The sequence below is a fragment of the Panthera tigris genome, chromosome A2 (genome assembly GCF_018350195.1).
Source record: "Panthera tigris isolate Pti1 chromosome A2, P.tigris_Pti1_mat1.1, whole genome shotgun sequence".
Lineage (NCBI taxonomy): Eukaryota > Metazoa > Chordata > Mammalia > Carnivora > Felidae > Panthera > Panthera tigris.
In genome coordinates this window covers 18742323-18762858 of record NC_056661.1, presented here as the reverse complement: position 1 = coordinate 18762858, position 20536 = coordinate 18742323, and the positions used below count along the sequence as shown (strand labels likewise).

General features: G+C 47.8%; 3 protein-coding genes across 12 annotated transcripts in view; 2 read left to right on the top strand and 1 right to left on the bottom strand.

Annotated features, from left to right (window-relative positions):
• IP6K1 (inositol hexakisphosphate kinase 1) overlaps positions 1–14330 on the top strand; it is a 58341-nt gene extending 44011 nt beyond the window's left edge. For 3 of the 4 annotated variants that reach the window (XM_042978974.1, XM_042978975.1, XM_042978976.1), the window contains exons 3-6: positions 5266–5476; positions 9970–10151; positions 13117–13292; positions 13648–14330. In XM_042978974.1, the coding sequence (XP_042834908.1) occupies positions 5266–5476; positions 9970–10151; positions 13117–13292; positions 13648–14181 (1103 nt within the window). In that variant the 3' untranslated portion in view covers positions 14182–14330. The remainder of the gene's footprint in view (positions 1–5265; positions 5477–9969; positions 10152–13116; positions 13293–13647) is intronic. The other variant, XM_042978977.1, reaches the window with a different exon arrangement.
• Positions 14331–17452: 3122 nt separating this feature from the next.
• On the top strand, positions 17453–19940 carry GMPPB (GDP-mannose pyrophosphorylase B). The gene is made up of 9 exons (XM_007088519.2): positions 17453–17845; positions 17960–18040; positions 18132–18180; positions 18316–18458; positions 18674–18832; positions 18919–18997; positions 19071–19198; positions 19297–19479; positions 19562–19940. The coding sequence occupies exons 1-9, from the start codon at positions 17717–17719 to the stop codon at positions 19691–19693; spliced, it is 1083 nt and encodes a 360-aa protein (XP_007088581.1). The 5' UTR covers positions 17453–17716; the 3' UTR covers positions 19694–19940.
• RNF123 (ring finger protein 123) overlaps positions 19910–20536 on the bottom strand; it is a 29873-nt gene continuing 29246 nt past the window's right edge. For 6 of the 7 annotated variants that reach the window (XM_042978961.1, XM_042978962.1, XM_042978960.1 and 3 more), the window contains 2 exons: positions 20326–20411; positions 19910–20249 (listed from right to left, as the gene is read on the bottom strand). In XM_042978961.1, coding sequence (XP_042834895.1) covers positions 20129–20249; positions 20326–20411 — 207 coding nt within the window. In that variant the 3' untranslated portion in view covers positions 19910–20128. Of the gene's footprint in view, positions 20412–20536 lie in introns of all 7 variants that reach the window. The other variant, XM_042978963.1, reaches the window with a different exon arrangement.

The following is a 20536-nucleotide window of genomic DNA, read 5'->3' as shown; positions in this document are numbered from 1 at the left end:
CCCGAGAAAAGAAAATAGATACTAATGATTTGCTATGGCTTTTAAAGACTTCTGTTCCCCAGTCTGAGAAAAGTTGGGGAAAAACTGAACCACTACTGACAGTCCTTTCCTGGGAGCCACCTGGAGGTTTGAACTTGTCCCAGTTCTGTCGGTTGTGATTTAGAAAACATTTCTCTGGAGCCAGGATTTGACTCCCTTTTAAGATTTTTTTTTTTTTTTTTTTTTTTTTCCTTAGCATCAGAAGGACTCTGAGCTAACAGGGCTTATAGTTCTCTATCTCATTTTGGCATATTTATAGCAGAAGGTTTGGCCATGGATGTGTTGAGTGTGGACGAGTTGGTGGCTGAAGCTGCATATAAAGCATTTGCAACTGTTCTTAGCCACTTAGAGACAGCAATGTGTTTGATTCTGGCTTCTCTCTTGTTTTGTAGTCCTAGAATATTCCTTCAAATGTAATATTCTTCTGGTTCTGTTTTGAAAACAGTAGCAGGGTTCCAAGGTGGCTCAGTCAGTTAAGTGTCCAACTCTTGTTTTTGGCTCAGGTCATAATCTCATAGTTCGTGGGTTCCAGCCCTGTGTCAGGTTCTGCACTGACAATGTAGAGCCTGCTTGAGATTCTCTCTCTCTCTCTCTCTCTCTCTCTCTCTCTCTCTCTCTCTCTCTCCCCCTCTCCCTCTCCCTCTCTCCCTTTCTCTTTCCCTTTCTCTATCTCTCTCTATCTCTCTCTCTCTTCCTCCTCCCCCTCCCCTGCTGGCTCTCATGCACTCGCTTTCAAAATAAATAAACTTAAAAAAAAAACAATAGCAAACCATTGGATTCAAAATGGCACAATGGACTTGGATACACATTTCTCCAGAAAAAGATACACAAATGGCCAACAACACATCAATGTCATTAGTCATTAAGATAATGCAGATTGGTGGCACCCAGGTGGCTCAGTCAATTAAGCATCTGACTTCAGCTCAGGTCATGATTAGTGACTTTGTGAGTTAGTGAGTTTGAGCTCTGCATCAGGCTCTGCACTGGTGGTGAAGAGCCTGCTTGGGGTTCGCTCTCTCTCCCTCTCTGCCCCTTCCCCACTTGCGTGCGCTCTCTCAAAATAAATAAAATTTTTAAAAATGCAAATCAGAACCACAAATCAGATACCATTCGTGCACACTAGGATGGCTATAATAATTAAAAACAAGAAAAAGGAAAGGGTTGGCAAGAATGTGGAGAAATAGAACACTGCCAGTAAGAATGTCAAATGGTGCAACCACTACAGAAAACAGTTTGGTAGTTCCTCAAAAAGTTAAACAGAATTACCATATGATTAGCAGTTCCACTCCTGGGTGTGTACCCAAAAGAACTAAAAGCAGGGACTCAAACTGATGCTCATAAAGCTAATATTCACAGAAGTATTATTCACAATATTCACAACCCATGTGTCAGCAGATAAGTGTATCAAACAAATTGGGATATATATTCACAATGGAATAGTATTCAGATTTAGAAAGAAATGAAGTTCTGATACATGCTACAACATGGATGAATCTTGGAAACATTATGCTAAGTGAAATAAGCCAGACACAAAAGGACAGAAATTACATGATTCCACCTATATAGAATATCTACAATAGGCAAGTGTGTAAAGAGACAAAGTGGATTAGAGGTTACCTGGGTTTGGGTGAGGAGGAGAGGGGGAGTTATTATTTAATGGGTATAGAATTGTTTGAAGTGATGAGAAAGTTCGGGATTTAGATAATGATAATGGTAGACAACATTGTGAATGCACTTAATGCCACTGAATTGCATGTTTAAAAATGGTTAAAATGAGGGGTACCTGGGTGGCTCAGTCAGATAAGCATCCAACTTCTGCTTAGGCCATGATCTCACGGTTTGTGGGTTCGAGCCCTGCGTCGGGCTCTGTGCTGGCAGCTCAGAGCCTGGCTCCTGCTTCAGATTCTGTTTCCCCTCGCTCTCTGCCCTTCCCCCACTCATGTTCTGTCTCTCTCTCTCAAAAATAAAACATTTAGGAAAAAATGGTTACAATGATAAATTTATGTTACGTATTTTTTTTACTATAATTTCTAAAAATATATATATTTTTTAAAAAAAATTTTTTTTTCAACGTTTTTTATTTATTTTTGGGACAGAGAGAGACAGAGCATGAACGGGGGAGGGGCAGAGAGAGAGGGAGACAGAGAATCGGAAATAGGCTCCAGGCTCCGAGCCATCAGCCCAGAGCCCGACGCGGGGCTCGAACTCACGGACCGCGAGATCGTGACCTGGCTGAAGTCGGCCGCTTAACTGACTGCGCCACCCAGGCGCCCCATAAAAATATATTTTTTAAAAATACCAAAACCTCCACCAAATGTAATCCTTAGTGTCTGTTGAAATTAGTCTTACAATTGCCAAGAAAATGGGGGCTTGTATCAGACCATTGATTTTTCATGTGCCCATCTGCATTCTACCTAGGTGTGAGTACTGATGTAAAAAATAATGTCAGGATCAAAAATATTTTCTTCTTAAACTAGTAGTAGATTGCAGGATTCGTTTAATTGGCAAGTTTCATCTACTATTTGTAGAACTTCTTCCTGCCCTATCCACAGCATAGCCATATCTCCCTGTATCAGGTATGATGCTCTGTGTCTGCCAGTGGTCTGTCAGGGTACTCAAAAGTATGTACCTGAAGAGAATGAAAGGTTTCCAGTATAGCTTTAGATCAGCCTTCAAGACAGAAAAGAGCTAATCGTAAAAGATCAAATGATATATTTGACTATATAAAATTTAAAACTTATGTTTATTAAAATTCACCTTTAGAGAAAATGAGTAAAGATATTTACCACATGTATAACTGACCAAGGATTAGTTTCCAGAATATAGATCTATATCTAAATTAATGTGAATCAGTATGGAAAAGATAGTTCAGTATGAAAGTGAGCAAAAATTAAAAAATAAATGAAAACCAAAGACCAAATTAAGAAAATAAATGAAAACCAAAGACAAAAGGCTGATTCTTTGAGAACAACATCTCTAGCCAGACTGGTCAGGAAAAGGAGATGACATAAATGTCCAATATCAGAAATGATATATGTGTCTTCACTAGGGTCTACTGATATTTAAAGATAAAAGAATATTTTGAGAAACTTTATCCCAATAAATTCTACAACTTAGATGAAAGAGGTAATTTCTTGAAAGATACAAACTATGAAAATTTTCATGAAGAAATGGGGACTCTGAATAGCCCTATCAAATAAATTGAAATTGGAGTTCAACACATTCTAGCAGAGAAAACTCCAGGCCCACACAGCTTCACGGTGAATTCTACCAAACATTTAAGAAATAGTAGTTCTACAGAAACTCTTCCAAAAAAAAAATTAGAGAGTATGTCCCAACTCATTCAGCAAGACCACTATGAGAAAATAAATGCCCCTCACCAACCTAGATGTAAAAAATTTGAATACAATTTTAGTCGATTGACTAGAACAGTGTATTAAAAGCACACTGCATCATAACCAGGTAAGGTTTATCTGAGTAATACAGGGTAGGTTTAACATTCAAAGGTTAAATGGAATTCGTCATATTAATAATCTAAAAAAAGAAAAACCATCTATATCTTAGCAGATGCAGAAAAAGCATTCAACAATATCCAACATCTGTTCTTGATAAAACAACAACAGCAGCAAACTGGGAATAGAAGGATAGTTCTTTAACCTGAGGGCATCTATGAAAAACCTCTAGCCAGCATCATAATGACAAAACAGTTGCCTTGCCCCACAAGATCAGGAATAAGACAAGGATGTTCATGCTCTCCACTTCTAGTTGACATTTTCCTGGAGGTTCTGGCCAGTGTGGTTAGGCAAGATAGAAATAATAAAAAGGCATTCCAATTGGAAAGGAAGAAGTAAAACTCTTTATTTGCAGACAACATAGAATTTTGTCTTCAGTCAGTCAAGTGTAAGAGCAGAATAAAATCCTGCAAAGGACGCAAAATTGACCTGAACGCCCTTTCTTAGAAAGCTACTTTGAAGACATCTTCCACTCTAAGAAGTAAACCAAGAGTGGGAGAAGTAGAGGACCATAGAAGGAATGACCCTCAACCCTCACCCTGGTCAGCGTGACAGCTGTGTGGCAGGCCTGGAGGACACTTTAGGTCAGAGCACAAGGGGAGCCCAGGAGACAGAGAAGATTGGCAGACCAGAGAGCATTCAAGCTGGAACAGTTGAGGTTCTAGTGGAGACAAGAAGTTACAAAGGTGAAAACCTGCAGGAGAGGTAGCCATCTATGAAAGCAAGCCAGGGTACAGATGCGAGGCCCATGGACGTGTGGCATACATTTGAGCAGTATAGTGGGAAGTATGAAAAAAGAATTTCAAGTTTAAGGAATTTTTTCTAAAAGGGCCTAGGGAATGAGGATGAAATGGACCAAAGAGAAGGGATATTCTTAGTCTTATATTGACTTACTCATAAATGCTTCTCATTTTTGTTCAGATTATGGAGCCAATTTTGTACACCGGAGTGTAAAGGAGACATGTAGTGACAGAAGGTTAGATGTGGAAGTTAGACAAAGGGCAGCCTGGACTTTGTTTTTTTGTTTTTTGTTTTAATCTCCTTGGGTTAGGTTTCTAGGTATTGTGTTTTAAATCCTTTGTTAACGATTCCGAAGAAATAACGGATAACCTGTTGGGTAAAAAATGGGCACGGTAAGCTGTTTTGCCTGAGTACAGCACGGAGAGTAGAAAGGTGTCAACTTAGAAATGCTGGTGGTTTGGTGAGGCAGAAGTTCTGTCTGGTGAGGTTAGAATCGCCTGATGCTTAGTGTGGGCAGAAGACTTCTTTTTGGGACTGTTTTGCTGGAAGAAGTCTTGTCTCTACGTGACTCTGCCAGGCAGAGAGAAACAGAGCAAGAAAATGACACAGGGAATGGCAGTATCACAGAGCAGTTGTATAAGTAGAGGGTTAAATCATGTTAGGTGCGGGTGTCTCCAGTGAACACAGTTCTTTTGAATGGTACAGGAGTCAGTCGTTGAAAATCAGAGGGCTGCAGAGGAGAGTGGGAAATAAACAGAGATTAACCCCCGATCAGAGGTTAAGTAGCAGACTTAGAGTTGGGGTGAGTGGTCAGCTGTCTTCTGGAAAGAGGTCTGTTGGTCATTGTTCCTACATTGATCTTCAGTTGGTTCATGGCAGGTGATGTGCTGTGAGACGGCAAGTGCCAGCAGTCTGTGCTGCATAGACCCAGCCTGTGTAGACATTTGTTGACTGGCTGCCTTTTTTTCAACAGGCGTGGTGTCTGTCTGTTTTGAGGGAGACAGTGATGGTTACATCAACTTGGTGGCCTACCCTTATGTGGAAAGTGAGACTGTGGAGCAGGATGACACACCAGAGCGGGAGCAACCTCGGCGCAAACACTCCCGCCGGAGCCTGCACCGGTCAGGCAGTGGCAGTGACCACAAGGAAGAGAAAGCCAGCCTGTCCCTTGAAACCTCTGAGAGGTAAGGGGGTGGTGAGCAGGGTGAAGGTGCATGACTGGTCCTGGCATTACAAACACTCAAGACCTCTCTAGAGTCCTGACACATGGGGAAGTAGGGCCCAAGCTTGGGGAAAGATGGCTGGTATTCTTTGGCTACCACCTGAGTGTGTCACATCACCCCAGTGATGCTGTCTTCTGTGTATGGATGTAGCTGGTCAAGAGAGAGTGATGGTGAAGATCTCAGCCCTTCAGAAGCAAGGACTCCCCGTGCTCTGTGCTCTCCAGCTTTGTTGTGTCTCACACATAAGGTCAAAATGCCTTGGTCCACGGTGAGGTTGCACCTGCTTTCAGACCTTGTAGGACTGCCCAAGCGCAGTGAGAGGCCATCCAGACCGGTGTTCTTTAAGGGTTCTGTACAAGGTTCTTTGACCTCTATGAGGTCAGCTGTTAACCCTTTCCCTGCAACTAAAATTTAGTTTATTGCATTGGAAATTATTTTTCTTGTAGATTAGGAAAATAGTCTATAAAGCATTGTCTCTCTTGATATTTTATGCAAGAAATGTGAACTCTCATAGGGTAGCTATCATCAAAAGGACAGATAATAAAAGTGTTGATGAAGATTTAGAGAAATTGGAACCCTCTTAAATTGCTGATGGGAATGTAAAATAGTGCAGCCACTCTGGAAAAATAATTATTCTTCAGAAAGCTAACCCCATCAATGCTACTCCTAGGAATAGGAGTATTTACCAAGAGAATTGGAAAAATACATTCAGACACAAAACTTGTAAACAGATGTTTATAGTTGAATTATTCCTAACAGCCAAAAAATGAAAACAACTGTGTCCATCAGCTAATGAATGGATAAATAAATGTGGTGCATCCATATAATAGAATATTATCCAGTGATAAAAAGGATTGGAATGCTCATGAGCCACGACAGGGATGAACTTTAAAAACTAAAGTGCTGAGTGAAAGAAGTCAGTCACAAAAAAAACACGTGTGATTCCATATATAGAAAATGTTCAGAATAGGCAAGTGCATGAGACAGGAAGGCAAGTTAAGGTATACCAGGGGCTGAGGGGGAGAGGAGGATAGGAAGTGACTGCTAATGGTGATAGTGTTTGTTTTGGGGGTAATGAAAATGTCCTAAAAATTAGATAGTGGTGAAGTTTTATAACCTTGTAAATACACTAAAGAAACCATGAGTTGTAAAAAAAAAAAAAAATTTTTTTTAAATAATAAAACTAACGTAAGCTAAAAATAATGTGAGCTTCCTGAAACAAGGTAAAATCAAAATTCTATGACTAAATTACTTTATATTTAATTTGGGGGCACCTGTCTGGCGGAGTGGGTGGAGCATGCGACTCTTGATCTCTGGATTGTGAGTTCGAGCCCCATGTTACTAGGTATAGAGATTACTTTAAAAAAAAATCCTTTTTTTAAAGTATATTTAACTTCACTTAAAAATAAGTTTCAGTGAATAAGATCTGTGCCTCAACTTAGAAGTTAGATTTGGGACTTTTCTTATATGCGTGTGGCAGCACATTAGTTTATCTCTGACATCAGGTCAGTTGAGCAACACATGCTGTGCACCCTAGTTCCTGAAGCAGTAAGAGCCCAGAGTGTTCTGGCTCTCCTTACTCCCATTGATGGAAGAGGACACACACACATCGAGGAGCACAGAACCCCACGAGACTCTGGCTGAGTGTGTGATGTTTCCTCTCTGGGCCAGATCTGCATTTCTGGAGAGGAGAGGCCTTCACTCTGAGTAAGCAGGGTCTCCAGGAGTTAAGCTTTTTTTTTTTTTTTAATTTAGATTTTAGTTATTTAACATACAGTGCAATATTGGTTTCAGGAGTAGACTTCAGTGATTCATCACTTACAACACCCAGTGCTCATCATAACAGGTGCCCTCACTCATCTAGCCCATGCCCCCCCTCCCCCCCCCACCGCCCATCAACCTTCAGTTTGTTCTCTATCATCAAGTCTCTCTTGTGGTTAGTTTCCCTCTCTTGTCTCCCCCCTCTTCCCATACGTTCATCTGTTTTGTTTCTTAAATTCCACATGTGAGTAAAATCATATTGTATTTGTCTTTCTCTGATTAACTTATTTTACTTAGTATAACACATTCTAGCTCTATCCATGTCATCACAAATGGCAGGATTTCATTCTTTTTGATCGAGTAATATTCGTGTGTGTGTGTGTAAAATAGACTCTGGTCTGCAGAAGCACTTCTTCAGGGCTTCTTGTTCATTCCCCAAGGGGCTTCCTCTTCACTGATGATTGTGGGACCTAAGCTTAGTCATTCATGTGACAAGGAATGTTCCCCAAGTCCTCAAGCCCATAGCTGGCATTGAAGCCTTTCTCTCAATAGCTCTTTAGAGTGGGCTTTCTTTGGTCCGCCAAAGGTACAGAAATTGCTTCACGAATCATCTGGTGAAAAGCCAATGAACATAGAATAACATCAAAGTCTACCCATGTCCAGGTTCAAGGCTCTGCTCTGAAAGTGACAGCTCTGTGTGCAGTGACCAGACCTCTGGCCTGTTCTCAGAGGCACTAAGTCTCTTCTAGGAATGTAGCTTATTCTTCACCAGGGCCAGAGCTACAATACCAAGGGTAATGCCAGGAGGAATGGGTGCCCTGTGCGGGCACGGAGGACTTATTTGGGTTTACTTGGCAGATGAGTAAGCCTTATTGTTTCTTAAAGAGGATCACAAAGAAAGCATCCATGAATGGCCTTAGCCATGCCCTCACCAGAAGAAAATGAGAGTTTTATGACGCTGAGAGGCATTGGTGGCTCCTCTACTTTCAGTTAAAGGGGAAAGGGATCTCTGCCCGTGTCTCTCATCCATTTCACCCAGTCTGTCCAATCACCCTGCAGGGGAATGTCAGCAATTTCTGGTACACACCAGCCCTGGTGGCTAGCTCAACTGCATGACTTACTCCATCTACAGTTAAAGGAGAGGCCAGAAGTTCTGGGGAGGACGGTGGCATTTGATATTGCTGCAGTGCTCTGCCTCTGCTCGGAGCTGCAGGCTTGCTCTGCCGTTTGCAGCGCACATGGCTTCTCCGGTGCTTGGCTTGGCTTGGCTTGGCTTGGTGTGGTGAAGGAACATTGCAAGTTACTTCAAAGATTTTTGTGTTGGTGGGAAAAAGGAAGTTGTAGTAAAGTCCTAATATTTTCAGTTGGAGTCACCTTCTCAATAAAACTCCTTTGTGGTTTGACTTATTTTAGAAATAAAATCCCCTTACTGAAATGGCTTCATGACTTCCACAGGCACAAACTTTGTCCACTGAGAAAGTTTCTTTGGGGCCTATCCTGCCTTTTTTTCTTTGATGTTTTTCTCTTTCTTCCAGGTTGATACACAAGCAGACAGACATTCATAAGCATATAATGTCAGCATATGCTTTCTTTAGATCTTATTAAAAATTTGGTTGTAGATGTGGACAGAAATATGATAATTACTCGTGTTCTTGACAGTGGTGTCCCGTGCTCCACCCTATATTTGTTAAGTGTGTAACTGCACGTTTGTCAATTTTTGTATTTTTTTTAAATTGTAAAGTACATCTAACAATGTATCATTTTCACCTTTTTTCAGTGTATAGTTCAGTAGTATTAAGTACATTCACACTGTTGTGCAGCGATCACTACTATCCGTTCTCAGAACTCCTTTTTATCTCTGCCAGAAGCTCCACACCTGTTAAATAACTCTCCATTCCCCTTCCCCCCAGCCCCTGGCAACTGCCTTTCTATTTTCTGTTTCTGTGAATGTGCAGTTCCCTCAGATGAGTGGAATCATACAGCATTTCTCCTTTTGTGTATGGCTTATTTCACTTTAGCAGGATGTTTCAGGGTTCATCCAGGTTATAGCATGCGTCATGTGTCAGAATTCCATTCCTTTTTATTGCTGAATGACACTCCCATTGTATGGGCACACCATGTTTTGTTTATCCATTTATCCACTGATGAACACTTGGGTTGCTTCACCTCTTATTTATTGTAATGATGCTGCAAATATTTGTGTAGTTTCTATTTGAGTTCTGTTTTCAGTTCTTTCAGGTATATACCTAAGAGTGCAATTGCTGGGTCATATATGATAATTGTACGTGTAACTTTTTGAGGAACCGCCAGACTTTTTCATAGCGGTTATACCATTTTACATGCTTTCCAGCAACATTTGAGGGTTCCAGTTTCTCCACATCCTCTACAACACTTGTTCTGGTTTATTTTTGTGATAGCCTTCCTAATGGATCCGGAGTGGTATCTTCATCACGTAATTTGGTGCAAAGAGTTATTTTTCAGACAGTTTCCAGAGACACAAGTATAAACACTACTTATTGCTCACTTTTATGCACTTGTGCATCTGGGGTCCCTGTGTCACCCATCACCAGGGTCTGGTGCCACCAGGGTGGCAGATTAGGTCTGATCCAGGTCTCCTTCACCCTTTTCACTGAGACCCCAGAGGGTGACTTGTCTGAGCCCCTTCAGCAATGTGTTATGTTCTTCCTTCTTAGCTCCCAGGAGGCAAAGAGTCCGAAGGTGGAGCTCCACAGCCACTCAGACGTCCCTTTCCAGATGCTGGATGGCAACAGTGGTCTGAGTTCTGAGAAGATCAGCCACAACCCCTGGAGTCTGCGCTGTCACAAGCAGCAGCTGAGCCGCATGCGCTCAGAGTCCAAGGACCGAAAGCTGTACAGTATCCTTGTGACTACTTCAGCGGTGTTCCTTGCTGCGACCGTGGGTAGCTCCTGTGTCAGGATACCTTCTAGTACCATGGCCAGGGCCCTCTGTTCAGGAGCCCCACTTGTTCTCATCTCCCTTTTTCATAGGCTCTTTGTCATTCTTTTTTTTTTTTTTTTTTAAGTTTATTTATTCTGAGAGAGAGAGAGCAAGCACACGTTGGGGAGGGGCAGAGATGGAGAGAGAGTCCCAAGCAGGCTCCGCACTGCCAATGAGAGCTGGACTTGGGGCTTGAATTCACAGACTGTGAGATCACGGCCTGAGCCAAAACCAAGAGTTGGATGCCCAACTGACTGAGCCACCCAGGCACCCCTGTCATTCTTTGTTTTATTGACATGTTTTTTTCTGCCTTTTGGGGCTGGTAAGCCTGAAGCTTCAACTTGGCAGTCTAGAAGAGTGCTGTTTGGTAGAACTTTCTGAGACCATGGAAGTATCTGTATCTGTGTTTAGTATGGCAGCCACCGGCCATACTGAGTAACCAAAATGTGGCTGCTGTGCCTGAGTTACAGAATTTTATACTTATTTAAATTGAAATTGCCAGATGTGGCTAGTGGCTACCAGATTTGTCAGTGCCGGTCTAGAATCAGGGATCTGCATTTGTGTGCACACGTGCATATGCACACATACATTTCTCCACTCCCAAAAGAGAATAATTACAAAGTGGTACTTTTTTTTTGTCCAAAGAGAAACACCATACCTGAACAGCGTATAATAGTCTTTAAGGTGGTAAACGCAAAGAAATATTATAAAATGGGAATTCTGCTGGTCAGTTACTATCTGAAGCAGTAGGCAGTAAATGACTAATACTTACTGAGAAACTGAGGGGAATGTGTTGAGGCCTGTTTACTCAGTTTTCATAACAGTCTTTTGAAGGAGAAAATGTTACGATGCCAGTTTAAAGATGAGGAGATGGCTGGGCACCTAGGTGGCTCAGTCGGTTGAGCATCCGACTTCGGCTCAGGTCATGACCTCACGGTTTGTGAGTTCGAGCCCCGCATCTGTGCTGCCGGTTCAGAGCCTGGAGCCTGCTTCGAATTCTGTGTTTCCCTCTCTCTCTGCCCCTCCCCTGCTCACACTCTGTGTCTCTCTCTCTCAAAAATAAATAAACATTAAAAATTTTTTTTAAAGATAAGGAGATGGAAGCCCAAGGGGGTTAAGTGTTCTGCCCAGGCCCATGAGAGGCCAAAGCAAGATTCAAGAGCCCATGCTCTCGGGCACTGTGAGATATTTCTGCAGCCCTTTTTAAGTTTTATTGTCATTTGTTTATAAGTTATTGCAGATGATGAAATTAATAGCCAAATTTAATGGTTTTCTAGTAGATCTTCTTTAAAGAATTAGGAGATGTTAACATGTGCATCATCGAGCAATGCCAAGTATGTTATCATCCAAGACTGTGGTTGCTTCATGGTCCTCCAGTATGGAACTGAGGTCCAGGCTTTGGCCCTGATGACTTTTGGCAGCCTTGTGACTAGCCTGTGTACCTTTATCCAGGGTGGTTGCAGACCACAGATTTAAATGAGGACATGAGTATAAATACCAGCCGGCCAGGACCATAGAGGCATTTTGAGCAGAAGGTCCTAAAAGTACTAAGGGACAAGCTGAAGTATATAGTCCACTGGTTTGAAGTTTAGTCAGTAAATGGCAGGATAGAAATGTATTATTTATTTACTTACTTAAAGTTTTTTTTTTTTTTTTTTTAATTTATTTTGAGATAGAAGAGTGTGGGAGGGTGCAGAGGGAGAGGGAGAGAATCCCAAGCAGCCTCCGCGCTGTCAGTGCACAGCCTAATGTGGGGCTTGAACTCAAGAACTGTGAGATTGTGACCTGAGCCGAAGTCGGATGCTTAACTGAGCTACCCAAGTGCCCTGACATGGTAGAAATTTAAATCCATCTTTTCCTAAGATTCCTGTTCGGAAGTGGTAAACCTGATTTCTCGTGTTTGTGATAGTGCTGTGAAGATGTCTTCCCTATTTCTTTTAGGCCTGGATGCGGTATGGCTTGAGCAGGGCCTTGGTTTACTTACGGTGCCAGGGATGCATGTGAATCTGGCAGACCTTCTTTAGTTTGTGTATGCCTACCAGACAGAGTAAAGTAGAATAAAATAAATGTGATGGTATCAGCAGATTGTCATAGATCCATACCGTGGAAAATTATTCAGCCATAAAAAAGGAATGAAATTTTGTCACATGCTACAGCATGGTTAAAACTTGAAAACATTTTGCTCTGAAACAGTCAAACACAAAAAGACAAATATGAAGTATCTAGAGTAGGCATACTCATAGAGACAGAAACTGGAATGGCAGTTCCCAGACATGGGGATGTGAAGAGGAATGGGAGTGTGTGTAGTGGGTACAATTTCTGATTTCTGTTTGGGAACATAAAAAAGTTCCAGAGATGAAGGGTGATGGTGGTTGCACAGTAATGTGAATGTACTTAATGCCACCGAACTGTGCAGTTAAAAGTAGTTAAAATGGCGCGGGGGTGGGGGGGCAGTGCCTGGGTGGCTTAGTCGGTTAGGCGTTCAACTTCGGCTCAGGTCATCATGATCACACAGTTTGTGAGTTCGAGCCCTGAGTCGGGCTGTCTGCAATCAGTGCAGAGCCTGCTTCGGGTCCTCTGTTCCCATCTCTCTCTGCCTCTCCCCAGCTACTGCACGTGTGTGCTCTCTCTCTCTCAAAACTAAATAAACACTTTTAAAAAATAGTTAAAATGGTAAATTTTGTTATGTGTATTTTGCCACAATAGAAACATTTTTGAAAATAATTGATAGGCCTGTGGTGTGAAATCTACATTTGAGAATTTGTGAGGTGAATACAGATTACATTTAAAGAGAATGCCCCCTTTTATAGAAAAACTTGGTTGTGGTTTCATGGTTGGGGCTGATGGTGAGTGTGGCTGTTACTCTCCTTGACGTGGTCCAGAGTTCCTCTTGCTTGAGAACGTGGTGCACCACTTCAAGTACCCCTGTGTTCTGGACCTGAAGATGGGCACCCGGCAGCATGGTGATGATGCATCAGCTGAGAAGGCTGCCCGGCAGATGAGGAAGTGCGAGCAGAGTACGTCAGCTACACTGGGTGTCAGGGTCTGTGGCATGCAGGTGAGTTGCCCTGGTGAGAGCCTAGCTGCTGCCGCCCACGTGTTTGGGGTTGCACATGTGCCTGCCTGCTATCCATGCCAGGTGTCCTCCGGGCCCACAGTGGTCCAGAATCTCCTCCGAGAGGGTGAGTGCCCCACGGGATGCTGAGTGCATCCTTATAGGTATGTTCCCTGAGCCCTCTCGGCCTTACCTGATGACCTTTGGGCTCCAGACACAGAGCCACTGTGAGAGCCTGTTGCCTTGACATTGGGACGATTAAGGGTGGTCAGAAGTACTTTTGACAGTGCCTGCCCAGGGCACTATAAGGTCATCAGACCTTTCTGGTGCTCACCCCCTCTGTCTCCTGGGCTTTCAGGTATACCAGCTGGACACAGGACACTACCTCTGCAGGAACAAGTACTATGGCCGTGGGCTCTCCATTGAAGGCTTCCGCAACGCCCTCTATCAGTACCTGCACAATGGCCTGGACCTGAGGCGTGACCTTTTTGAGCCCATCCTGAGCAAACTGCGGGGCCTGAAAGCTGTGTTGGAGCGGCAGGCATCCTACCGCTTCTATTCCAGCTCCCTGCTTGTCATCTACGATGGCAGGGAGTGCCGGGCAGAGTCCTTCCTGGACCGCCGGGCCGAGATGCGTCTCAAGCACCTGGATACTGGGCTCCCTGAGATGGCGCCACCCTGTGGCCCTAGCACCAGCCCCAGTAGCACCAGCCCTGAGGCCGGCCCCTCCTCTCCACCCAAGGTGGATGTCCGCATGATCGACTTTGCACATAGCACGTTCAAGGGCTTCCGGGATGACCCCACCGTGCATGATGGGCCAGACCGAGGCTATGTGTTCGGCCTGGAGAACCTCATCAGCATCATGGAACAGATGCGGGACGAGAACCAGTAGGCCCCGCCCTGGGCCCCCAGAACCCCTTCCTCTCCACCCGCAGGCAGGGACCATTGCTCTGACTGAACTCGCCGTGAGGACACACAGACTTGCTTTTAAAGGGTTATATTTCTCTTTGGTGTAAACTAAAAGAAATGTTTTTAGCTGTAGCCTGGAATCCATATATATAAAGTGAAGGAGGGCACAACACACATCCTCAAGCCAGGCTTCTTTAGCTCTACAGTTCTGACTGCTGTGTCCAGGCTGACTTAGGAAGGAAGAGGTGCCCTTGGTGGATGGGCTTGGCAGCAGGGACAGGGTGCCCTTGGACGTTGGTTTCTCTTGCCTAGGTCTTTGGGGTCTGTGGCTATAGGGCCCTGCAGGTTTTAGGGTGAAGCACTGGGCTGGTGCAGGTTCCCTCTGTGCTCACTCATCCTTTGTTCCTCAGAAGTAGAGGATTGGGTGCCCAGCTCTTGGGGACTTTCTAGTCTGGTGGTGTGGGCATCAGCCAGTGCTTTAACAGATGCCCCCAGGATACCACAGGGCCAATTGCACATAGCTGGACCCGTCCTTCTCAGTTCTGACCTTGGCGTGAGGCTAGATTCATGAAGCTGTGCTGAAGCCAGCTTTTGACAGAGAGTAGGCCATGGGATTCCCAGGCACTCTTTGGCACTTGAACCTGCTCCTCTTCCTGCCTGCACACCCCAGCCAGCCTTTCTCACCAAGATCCCTTGCCTGAAGAGGCTACCCCTTCCTGCCCCACTGAAGGGGTCCCTGCTGTATTTGCCAGGGAGAGTTAATGTCCCAGCAGGCTCCAGGGCCTCTGGTGGCTCTGGCCCAGACAGTATTTGCAGTTCTTGGGCTATGGGTGGGAGTCCTCTTCCTCTAGCTTGGGCAGCTGTGCTGCCTGTGGATGGGCTGCCCGTCCCAGGGCTCAAGGGCTGTGGTCCGCTCAGGGTGTCACCTTTCCCCAGGCTAAGCTCAAGGCAGCAGCCCATTGTAAGGAGCTCCAGTCGTGGGAGGGAGAGCTTTTTTTAAGCTTGTCTTCTCATAGGGACATTGTTTGGGCCCTGGGTGCAGGTGCCCAGATTCTGCTAATGAGTTTTGTCTTATCATTCCTGGGATCCATCAGTCTGTCCATTTCTCCATCTGCCAGCCCTTGTTACTTGGGATCTTTCCCCTGGGCTGTAGCCTTGTTTATTAGTAAATATTGGTTTCCATCATGCTTTCCTCAGCAAAATAGTCTTTTCCATTTCTGAGGTGAGCTTTGGCCCTTGTGCCTGTTGTCAGCAGGTGCTACCTTTTTACAAAGAACTGGTAGCAGATGAATTGTATGAGATATTTCCCGGCTGGCCCAGCACCTTGTCTGTAGGCCTGGAGTGTGGCCCTGCTCAACAGTGTGGTACAGTGAAGGCCCAAGGGGCAACCCTTCTTGTGGTTTCAGTAATTTTTGCCGCCAGCCCTTAATGGCACAGAGACCTGCCACCTCTAACATGTGGCCAGGAGGTGACACGGCACTCAGCCATTGCCATGGTTAGTGCCCTCACCTCTGGGCCTAGGGCCGCTGTCGTTGTCACTTTTGGCATGGCCCTTGTTTGGGCATTAAAGGTAAGCCTGCCAGTCTGTATATGAGAAGCCTTGGTAACTGGTGGACTACTTTCCTAATCCTTAGAGATGCAGCCTCACACATTTTAAACGGGCTCCTTGATGGATCCCATCTCTCTCGGCCCTCTGATCCTGGTGCCAGTGGTGGGCAGGTTCCCATTCCTTGGGGCTGGGAGGGACAGCTTGCCTGTTTCTGGTCAATAATGACCATCTTTCTTGTACCATTCTGTGGCTTCAGCCATAAGGGTAGTAGCTCTTCATTAGTGCAGACCGTCGTTTCCTGGCAGGGCAAAGGCCAAGACAGAGTCAGGGGCTGCTTGGGACTCCCTTCAGTTGAAACTCTCCAGCCTGGGGATGTGCTGTGCCACCTCAGTTCCTGTATTTGGGGGAGCAGATGCTGCCCCATTCTCTTCGTAGTGAGAGAGCTATACCCACTTACCTTCAGTGTTTTCCTGGCACTAAAAAGAGCAGAAGGGTCTGGGATTTGCTGCTTCTCCATTTGGGCAGGACCCCTCTTTTCGGCACTTTTGACACTGGGGGGACCCAGCTCTGTTACCTGGTGGGTGTTGGGCTTGTGTGTGCACACATGCTCTCTCTCTCTGCCTCTACTCTCTCCCAGGTCCTTGCCAGAGAGCCCTGTCCCTGCCAGGCCCTGCCTTCCCAAACCCCAACTTGGGACCAAAGTACAACGCGGGATCATGGGTTGGGGCGCTCAAGTGACCCCCCTCTATAGTGCTTACTTGGGCCAAGTCAACACCAGCCCCCTGGGCTAGGGGGGGTGGGGTGGGACCGGTGGTGCTTAACGAGGAAGGGGACCAGTGTAGCAACTTGCAGGAGACCCCACCTCTCCCTCCCCTCACATTGGGGCCTGTGCAGTGGGTGTGGGGGTTTCCCCAGGGGCCAAAGCCCTGGGCTAATTCAGTAGCCGCTGCTCACTCGCGCACATCTGGCCACGTGCACGCCCCCTAGATGCAGATTGCTTGGAACTTTAAAGCTGTTCAATTTGGTTTTGTTTGTGCTGATTTAAAAAAATGTTTTAATGAGAAAAATTGGAGCACCCTGGGAAGGACGTGGTTCCTTTACTTCTCGGGGCACCGTAAGGCCTCGTCTCTAGGAATCGTTCTTTGCTCCACTTTCCTGGAAGCTGCCTAAACCTGCCCAAGCTGCCCCAGGTCTGCACCCTCTTCCACTCTCGGCTCCGCCCACGGCTGGGCCACTGCGTCTCCTAGGGACCTTGCGTGCGGGGGAGGGGTTCTCGGGCCTTGGGCCCGGCGGCCCCTTTCTGTACACCTAGCGCTGCCCGCCCCGCTTGTGTCTGAGGTCGTGTATGTCAAAATAAAGCCGCTAGAAACTGAGCTGTGTCCGCGTCTTTGTAGTCCCGCGGCTCCCGGGAGGCAGGCCCAACCCCGTTGCCCCGCGTCCCTCCGCCGCGTCCCACGAGCCGCTGCGCCGGGGCGGGGCCGGAAACGGCCGCGCGGCAGCAGACCCCGGCACCCGTCGGCGAGAGAGCCTCGCCCTTGGCGCCAGTTCCGCCTTTGGATCCGCCAATGGGCAGCTGACCCGCAGACCCCGTCCCGGTCCCCATGGCAGCTCGGCGTGCTCGGGCTCTCATTGGCTACGTCTGCCAGAACGCCGCGCCCCAGCGCTCCGACGTCGGCGTCCGTGCCACGTATACGGCAGCCGATTGGCCGGCTCGGGCCAACGTCACCCCCCGCCTAGGTCCGGCCTGAGTTCCGGGCCAGCAGCTCTCCGTCTGGCGTCGCTTCTTCCTGTGTGTGGTCCCGGGTAGGCGGCAGGGCGGACTGGGCGGCCAAGGCAGAGCCAGAGTGGGTCAGTCTGGCAGGTGAAGGGCTCGGGCCGCGGCGGGAGTTCGCGGCAGGGCTCGGCCGGGCGGGCCGGGCCGCGGACGCTTCGGAGTCTGGGACTCACTCTCCGGCCGCCCGCAGGCGCGATGAAGGCACTGATCTTGGTGGGCGGCTATGGGACGCGTCTGCGGCCGCTGACGCTGAGCATCCCGAAGCCACTGGTGGATTTCTGCAATAAGCCCATCTTGCTGCACCAAGTGGAGGCGCTGGCCGCGGTAAGACCCGGGGTCGGTGTCGTGGTGGGACCTGGCAGGACGAGGGACTAGGTCGTGAATGCCCGTGCCTTCTGGCTGAGACCTTCTGTCGGCCGGCGCTGTTTTGTCCAACAGGCAGGCGTAGACCACGTGATTCTGGCGGTTAGCTACATGTCTCAGGTGCTGGAGAAGGAAATGAAGGCGCAGGAGCAGAGGGTGAGGCTCGGACTCTTGACCTTTTTCTTTGCTCCCCGCGCAACCACCCATCCTGTTGGGAGGAACCTGACAGGCGGCTTATCCCTTTCAGCTGGGAATCCGAATCTCCATGTCTCACGAAGAAGAGCCTTTAGGCACAGGTCAGTAAAGACAGGAAGGTTCCTTTGGGGTTTAGGGTCTGAGAAGGGGTAAGACTCAGCGTGGATGGGGTATGCTGAGCCTGGTTCCAAAGGTTCAAACCCCTAGAAAGATGGTGACCTGCACCTCTCTCCTAGCTGGGCCCTTGGCACTGGCCCGTGACTTGCTCTCTGAGACTGCAGATCCTTTCTTCGTTCTCAACAGTGATGTGATCTGCGATTTCCCCTTCCAAGCCATGGTGCAGTTCCACCGGCACCATGGCCAGGAGGGCTCCATCCTGGTAAGGGATCAGGTCTTTCTTCTCTGACACTCCTGCCCCGATGCCCAGCCTCTTCCAGTCTGCGGCCCTTAACTATCTGCTTGTGTTGTGGGTGCAGGGCTGTGCAGTATGTGTCTTTAAGCATTTGGGGCACAGCCCCGGAGATTTAGGACAGTATGCATAGCATATCAAGGCTCAGGCACACTGGATTGGGCCTGAGGTCCCCCTCTACTCAGGTGACCAAAGTGGAGGAACCCTCTAAGTATGGTGTGGTGGTATGTGAGGCTGACACAGGCCGCATTCACCGGTTCGTGGAGAAGCCGCAGGTGTTTGTGTCCAACAAGATCAACGCAGGCATGTACATTCTGAACCCTGCAGTGCTGCGGCGCATCCAGGTGTGTAGAAGCCAGCTGCTGGGTGGGCTGGGGCAGGGCAGGCCCCTACCCCCCTGACCCTGCTTACGAGTTGCCCACTCCCACAGCTGCAACCTACATCCATTGAGAAGGAGATCTTTCCTGTCATGGCCACGGAGGGGCAGCTATATGCCATGGAGCTGCAGGGTGAGGCAGGGAGGCCACAGGCTGGGGGTGGGGTGAGGCTGGGCTGAGCCCCTGATGCATTTCCTCCCAACAGGCTTCTGGATGGACATAGGGCAACCCAAGGATTTTCTCACTGGCATGTGCCTCTTCCTACAGTCCCTGCGACAGAAGCAGCCTGAGCAACTGTGCTCAGGCCCTGGCATTGTGGGCAATGTGCTGGTGGTAAGGCCCCTGCCCAGCCCATCGTAAACCCACGTCCCCCCCCCCGCCTTCATCTCAGGAGACAAGTGGTTCACTTGTATTTCCCTCATTGTCCTTAGGACCCAAGTGCCCGCATTGGCCAGAACTGCAGCATCGGCCCCAACGTGAGTCTGGGTCCTGGCGTGGTAGTGGAGGATGGTGTGTGCATCCGGCGATGCACAGTGCTGCGAGACGCCCATATCCGATCCCACTCCTGGCTCGAGTCCTGCATTGTGGGCTGGCGCTGCCGCGTGGGCCAGTGGGTAAGCCTGTGGGCTGGGCCAGATGGGGAGAGGGGCAGGGAATGTGCCTGCCTTGCTGACCAGGCCTGCCCCCTCCCTCGAGGTGCGCATGGAGAACGTGACAGTGCTGGGTGAGGACGTCATAGTTAACGACGAGCTCTACCTCAACGGGGCCAGTGTGCTGCCCCACAAGTCTATTGGCGAGTCGGTGCCGGAACCACGCATCATCATGTGAGGGGATACCATGGGGCTGGCTGAATCTCCATTTCCCTACTGGCATGGGGAGCTCTGGCTTGACACCTCAAAAGGCCCTGGACTCGCCGTTATCTCAGAGGACTAGACAAGGCTGAAGCTGTTGGACACCTGCCCTCTCTTGTGGACGTAATCTGGCAGGATCCTTGCTGGGCATCCTCTACAAAGCCTACTCCCTCAAGAAGGTCCGGGCCAGGGCTGTATGGAATAATAATTTAATGTTCACTGTGGCCCTGACTGAAAGTCAAGCTCAGGCACAATTAGGACACGGCTGGGTTCCCGCCAATGAGGTTACGCTCAGACAAGGAGGTTGGACATGGCGGGGATGGGGGAGGACATGGGGAATAGGGCAAGAGGAGCTCATAAATAGGGCCCAGCCTGGGTCTGAGTTCAAGGGTGGAGGCTGCTGCTGTGTGGGCTAGGCTGCTGAGGAAGTGGTACTGGTACTGGCTGCCTTCTCCCAGTCCTCTACAGACACGATGGTGGCTTTGCAGAAGAAGCAATCCTTGTTGTTCATCAGATGCTGGTTGATGCAGGCTCTACAACGGGAGGAGGAGGAGGGTCTGTGTATCCCTGCTGCTTCCCCAGCCCCCTGCACCAATGGGGCCCACTTACTTGCAGGACTTGTGGCCACAGGGCTGGAACACGGCAGAAATGGGGTGAGCATAGCAGATGGGGCAGAGATCCTCCTCGCTGGTGGGCTGCAGGGAGCAGAGTGCAGGGTGGGCTGGGGTCAGATACCCAGACAAGGACACATGCCACGCCTGTGTGGTATGCACATTTGTGCTAACGTGTGTTTGGGTGGTGTGGACGTGTGTGCAGTGGC